The following is a 6,948-nucleotide window of genomic DNA, read 5'->3' on the forward strand; positions in this document are numbered from 1 at the left end:
TGATTAAAAAAAAATTTCAATTACGAGATAAATCAAAATTATGAGATAAAGTCGGAATGAGATACAAAGTCCTAATTATGAGTCTTAATTATGACATAAAAATCCATAATGAGATACAATTTGACATGAAATAAATCGAAATTATGAGATAAAAAAAATTGAAATTATGAAATAAAAAGTCAATTATGAAATAGTCAAAATCATCAGATAACAGGTCTTGTTAGATCCATTTAAATTGTGACATAAAAACTCAATTGTTATATAAAGTGGAAATTCTGAGATAAAAAGTGGGAAATTCTGATATGAAGTCAAAATTATGAGATTAAAAAATCGAAATAAGAGTCGAAATTTTAAGATAAAAAAAAATAGAGATCAAATTCAAAATGAGATCAATCGAAATTATGAGATAAATTTAAATTATGAGATAAAAAATAAATTTTGAGGTGAATCGAAATTATTTAAAAAAATGTGGAAATTGTGACTTAAAAAAAAAATCGAAAATTTGAGTTAAATCATAATTATGAGATAAAAAGTCGATATGAGATAAGAAAGTCGAAACTATGAAATACAAATGACATTTTTCATCATAATTTTGACTTTATATCTCATAATTACCTGATCTCATTAAGACTTTCTATCTCATCATTTGGACTTTTATCTCCGTCTATTTATTTCATAATTATGACTTTTTAATCTCATAAATTCGACTTATTTTAGGTATAACCATCTCATAATTTTAACTTTTTATCTCATTATTATGACTATCTGATCATTTCGACTTTATATCTCATAATTTCAACTTTTTATCTCATAATTATGACTGACCATTGGGTTTTGTTTTCCTTTTGTGGCGGAAACAGGCTTCCATAGACAAGCAAACGATTGGCCTTGGCATGTACAAAAGCTGCGATTCAGTTTTGATGTAAAAAATTTAAAATCCAGTAAAAAAAACAAACAAAAAAAAAACAGGAATAAAAGCACGGTGATTTTTCTTTTTCTTAAATTAATTTCCTTTAGAAGTTTTCAAAGTGTGAGGCGTGCGAACACCTGACTTCGAGTCAAAGACAAACAATTGTTTTTTGTGACTTAAAAGCCAAATATGCTTCTGTTTTACTGTACTTGCGCCACACTTTGAAAACCTCGGATTTAGTCAACTTTCAATTAAACTTCAATATTAAAGATGGAAAAACAACAAAAACAGGATTAAATATACAAAATAATTTTTCTTGAAAAGCGGGCAGACAGCATTCAGGATTTAGGACAGCACCCGTACGTGTTTTCCCCTCTTTTAACCACAAAGAGCGTTCTTTTTCTTGTTGTAAAAAATGAGCTACAAAGTTGCATAGCTGTGATATTTAAAAAAAAAAACACAGAAGAAAGCGTGTGTCATATTTACACCCAGAAAATGTGCACCTTGACTACAGGAAGAGCGTGGTTGTATTTATAAACAAAGAAAAAAATGGGCAAGGAGGTTTGCCAGAAAAAAAGTCTTAAAGTGAATTAGGAGAGTTTTTGACGTTCTTGATCTCCAGCTCCAGCTGCTTGATGCGCACGTCTCTCTGGTTGACCAGCTCTCGCAGTCGCCGGATTTCATCCTGCTGCTTGTGGAATTTCAGACGGAGCTGTGGACGTAAAAAAAAACAAGAATTCAAGTTGAATAAATCCGTGTGATGTGTACACAAAGTACAGTATTGGGACTTACTTTTGCCGGCCTCTTAATAAAGATGGACAAGAACATAAGTGAAATATCTCATTTGCTCATTTTCTTCTTAAAAGAACGTTTTTTTCATAGATTTTTAAACACTTAGTTGGATACTTTTAACCTCTTAAGGGGTGCAACTTGGAACTCAAGCAGGGAAAAGTGCAACAAAATTAGCTCTGAATGAGAAATAAAGTACAGGAATTATATTAATAAACAAAGAGTACTATCACATCATTTTTTTCTGTATTTTAAATTTAAATTATAAAAAAATTTTTTATTAAAAAATAAAAAACTACTTTAATAAATATTAAAAAACAAAGAGTATATGACATTATTTTTTTCTGTATTTTAAATTTAAATTATATGAAAAAAACAATGTATTAAAAAAACAACTAATTCAATAAATATTAAAAAACAAAGAGTACTATCACATTATTTTTTTCTGTAATTTAAATTTGAATTATAAGAAGAAATAATGTATTAAAAAAAAACCAAATTCAATAAATATTAAAAAACAGAACTATCACATAATTTTTTCTGTATTTTACATTTAAATTATTAAAAAAATAATGTATAAAAAAAATAATAATTCAATAAATATTAAAAAACAAAGAGTAATATCACATAATGTCTTTCTGTATTTTTACATTTAAATTATAAAAAAACCCAATGTATTAAAAAAACAACTAATTTAATAAATATTACAAAACAAAGAGTACTATCACATTATTTTTTTTTGTATTTTAAATTTAAATTATAAGAAGAAATAATGTATTAAAAAAACCAGAATTCAATAAATATTAAAAAACAGAACTATCGCATAATTTTTTTCTGTATTTTACATTTAAATTATTAAAAATATAATGTATAAAAAAAAATAATAATTCAATAAATGTTAAAAAACAAAGAGTACTATCACATAATTTTTTTCTGTATTTTAAATTTAAATTATAAAAAAAAATGTATTAAAAAATAAAAAACTAATTCAATAAATATTAGAAAACAAAGAGTATGACATTATTTTTTTCTGTATTTTAAATTTAAATTATATAAAAAAAACAATGTATTAAAAAAACAACTAATTCAATAAATATTAAAAAACAAAGAGTACTTTCACATTATTTTTTTCTGTAATTTAAATTTGAATTATAAGAAGAAATAATGTATTAAAAAAAAAAAAAATTCAATAAATATTAAAAAACAGAACTATCACATAATTTTGTTCTGTATTTTACATTTAAATTATTAAAAAAATAATGTATAAAAAAAATAATAATTCAATAAATATTAAAAAACAAAGAGTAATATCACATAATGTTTTTCTGTATTTTTAACATTTAAATTATAAAAAAAACCCAATGTATTAAAAAAACAACTAATTTAATAAATATTACAAAACAAAGAGTACTATCACATTATTTTTGTCTGTATTTTACATATAAATTATTACAAAAATAATGTATAAAAAAAACCCGAATTCAATAAATATTAAAAAACAGAACTATCGCATAATTTTTTCCTGTATTTTACATTTAAATTATTAAAAAAATAATGTATAAAAAAAATATTAATTCAATAAATATTAAAAAACGAAGAGTACTATCACTAATGTTTTTCTGAATTTTTAAATTTAAATTATAAAAAAAAACAATGTATTAAAAAAACAACTAATTTAATAAATATTAAAAAACAAAGAGTACAATCACATTATTTTTTTCTGTATTTTAAATTTAAATTATAGGAAGAAATAATGTATTAAAAAAAACAGAATTCAATAAATATTAAAAAACAGAACTATCGCATAATTTTTTTCTGTATTTTACATTTAAATTATAAAAAAAAAAAAAAATTCAATAAATATTAAAAAACAAAGAGTACTATCACATAAATTTTTTCTGTATTTTTAAATTTAAATTATAAAAAAAAAACCAATGTATTAAAAAAACAACTAATTCAATAAATATTAAAAAACAAAGAGTACTATCACATTATTTTTTTCTGTATTTTAAATTTAAATTATAGGAAGAAATAATGTATTAAAAAAACCAGAATTCAATAAATATTAAAAAACAGAACTATCGCATAATTTTTTTCTGTATTTTACATTTAAATTATATTAAAAAAAATAATTCAATAAATATTAAAAAACAAAGAGTACTATCACATAATTTTTTTCTGTATTTTTAAATTTAAATTATAAAAAAAAACAATGTATTAAAAAAACAACTAATTCAATAAATATTAAAAAACAAAGAGTACTATCACATTATTTTTTTCTGTATTTTAAATTTAAATTATAAGAAGAAATAATGTATTAAAAAAAAAACAAATTCAATAAATATTAAAAAACTGAAAACTATCACATAATTTCTTTCTGTATTTTAAATTTAAATTATATAAAAAAAGAATGTATAAAAAAAAAAAAATTCAATAAATATTAAAAAACAGAGTACTATCACATAATTTCTTTCTGTATTTTAAATTAAAATTATTTTAAAAAAACGCAATGTATTAAAAAACAACTAATTCAATAAATATTAAAAAACAAAGAGTACTATCACATTATTTTTTTCTGTATTTTAAATTTAAATTATAAGAAGAAATAATGTATTAAAAAAAAACAAATTCAATAAATATTAAAAAACTGAAAACTATCACATAATTTTTTTCTGTATTTTAAATTTAAATGATAAAAAAAAAACTAATTCAATAAATATTAAAAAGCAAAGAGTACTATCACAATTTTTTGTGATAAGTTTTTGCCGCGCATTACGTTACGTTTGATTTTTTTCCCCGAACATTACAACTCTCAATATGATTGAGAAATTTCTGGTAACATTACAACCTATTTTGTGTAATATTCTGATTGAATTCTCCATTCTGATCTCCCCCTGCGACAAAAGCAAAAGAGGAACAGGAGTTCCGTGTCTACCAGAGGAACAAGGGTGTTGGCCACTCGGGCCACGGCTCATGACAGACACCACTTCTCCTGCTGATGCAGCCCAAGCCTGGATGTGATCACCGGGCCCGGTGATCTATCCGGCTTCTTACACATTTCAGAGACACTTTTTCCGACATTTTCGGTTTTCCCCATTTTGGGACCGCGTTCGTGTTTTCCCCTTTTTGGGACCGTTTCGAGCTTTCCCCTTTTTGGGACATTCCCCAAAGGACCTTGCACAGTAAGATCCAACCAAACTTCTATTTGAACTGAATTAGATACCCATTGATTAGCCATTTATTACATTTTACAATTTGTCATTGTTATTGTGAATGATTTATTGACGCTGTGCAAAGCTTATGCTATCGAACCTTCAATAAAAAGCATTATAAAAAGTATTAAGATGTCATGCCTTTTTGTACCATCGCGTCCTTGATGTAAAACACTAGGACTTCTATGTGTCCAACACCTAGCTCTGAAGGGTCACTCTAATGCGGTCCACTTACAATATGTCCTGAAGGGCTTTTCCTTTCCCCAGCCCTCGAATCTAACCTAGTCAGTAACAAAAGCCAAGATTCATTAGAGGCAAGCTACCATTAAACAGCGGGATTTGGGGGTTTTGACTCGTTTTTAAGGGATAGGTCTCTCTACCGAGTAGACCACAAAGGGAAGCGGGACAGACGCTGAACCAACACCGGGTAGTAGAACTAGGCGAATTGCCTCACCATCCAGCTGAGTAGAGCCTACGTCGGTGGAGCAGCCGGTAAGACCGTCTGTGCCGAGAGGACAGGACCCGTTGAACGGAGTGCTGGATTTTGACTCGCAAGAAGAATTTGTGCGTCAATCACCGGAATCTAACAACTGGTATATCACTTTTCTACCTTCAAGCGCTTTGACACTATTTCCACATTCACCCGCTCTACCAACCAAGCCACGCCATGACTATTTACTGAATAATTATTTTTTTAATATATTTTAAAATTTAAAATACAGAAAAAATACAGGGTTTTTTTAATACATTATTTTTTTTAATAATTAAAATTTGAAACACAGAAAAAATATGTGAAAGTACTCTGTTTTTTAATATTTAAAAATGATGTGATAGTACTCTTTGTTTTTTAATATTTATAGAATTAGGTTTTTTAATACATAATTTTTTTTTACAATTCAAATTTAAAACAGAAAAAATCCTATGTGACAGTTTTAATATTTATTGAATTAAGTTTTTTTAAATACATTTTTTTTTTCATAATTTAAATTTGAAATACAGAAAAAATAATGTGATAGTACTCTTTTATTTTTTAATATTTTTTTAATTAGTTTTTTTAATACATTTTTTTTTATAATTTGAATTTAAAATACAGAAAAAAATTGTGATAGTACTTTGTTTTTTAATATTTATAGAATTAGGTTTTTTTAATACATTATTATTATTATTTCATAATTGAAATTTACCGTAATGTTTTGGGTAAAACAATATAATGAAGTTGTATTAATACTATAGAATGAAGTGATCATATTGGAATAAAATGTGTATTACGAAACAATGTCAGAGGAATAATGTTAAAATAACAATCAGAATATTACACAAAATAGGTTGTAATGTTACCAGAAATTTCTCAATCATATTGAGAGTTGTAATGTTCGGGAAAAAAACGTAACATAATGCGCGGCAAAATTATTATTATTATTTTTTTTACATAAATCAATAATAGAGCAAAAAAATTTTTTTTTCACGTCTCAAATGTCAAACCTTTTTTAGCTTTGGCAAGAATGATAACCACAGAAGAAAAATAAGAAAAGTGGCTGCAATACATGTAAATGTCCACTAGTTGACAGTATTGTTCAGTAACCACATTCCTGTTTGTGTTATCATCCATCAAGTCTCTTCTTAAGGACCTGTTTTACTTTCACTTTTCTGTAAGCCTGGACACAAGATCCCCATTTCCCAGCTGTCAATCAAAGCCCAGAGTAGATCAATACGTGATCAGTACCTCACTTTCCGTCTTGGGCGGCGAGCAGAGCGGATCTTCGCCGTTGCTCACAGACGTCCGACTCCTCTCGTCTCCAGTCAGCTCGTAGTCGTGCTCGCTGTTGTCTTTGGCGCCCAGCTGGTCCTGAATGTAAGATCCGGGTCGTCCCTGAGACCTGTTGAAGCCTTTGGTCATGTCGGCGTAAGACTCGTCCATTCGGTGCCCCGGCTTCAAGGACATCAGCAGCGGGCCTGCAGGACGCCACAGTAAGTCAAAGTCCGCACGGGAAAAACACGCCGAGGACGCCGCCGCTTTTAAAGAGTCAAAGATCTTCT

At 26.8% G+C, this 6,948-nt stretch overlaps 1 protein-coding gene across 2 annotated transcripts in view; it reads right to left on the bottom strand.

Annotated features, from left to right (window-relative positions):
- Nucleotides 1–1,203: 1,203 nt before the first annotated feature.
- The window catches only part of coro2aa (coronin 2Aa), a 115,733-nt gene continuing 109,988 nt past the window's right edge, over nt 1,204–6,948 (bottom strand). For both annotated transcript variants that reach the window (XM_062033407.1, XM_062033408.1), the window contains 2 exons: nt 6,635–6,864; nt 1,204–1,622 (listed from right to left, as the gene is read on the bottom strand). In XM_062033407.1, coding sequence (XP_061889391.1) covers nt 1,491–1,622; nt 6,635–6,864 — 362 coding nt within the window. In that variant the 3' untranslated portion in view covers nt 1,204–1,490. The remainder of the gene's footprint in view (nt 1,623–6,634; nt 6,865–6,948) is intronic.

This window comes from Entelurus aequoreus, linkage group LG22, assembly GCF_033978785.1.
Source record: "Entelurus aequoreus isolate RoL-2023_Sb linkage group LG22, RoL_Eaeq_v1.1, whole genome shotgun sequence".
Classification (NCBI taxonomy): Eukaryota; Metazoa; Chordata; class Actinopteri; order Syngnathiformes; family Syngnathidae; genus Entelurus; species Entelurus aequoreus.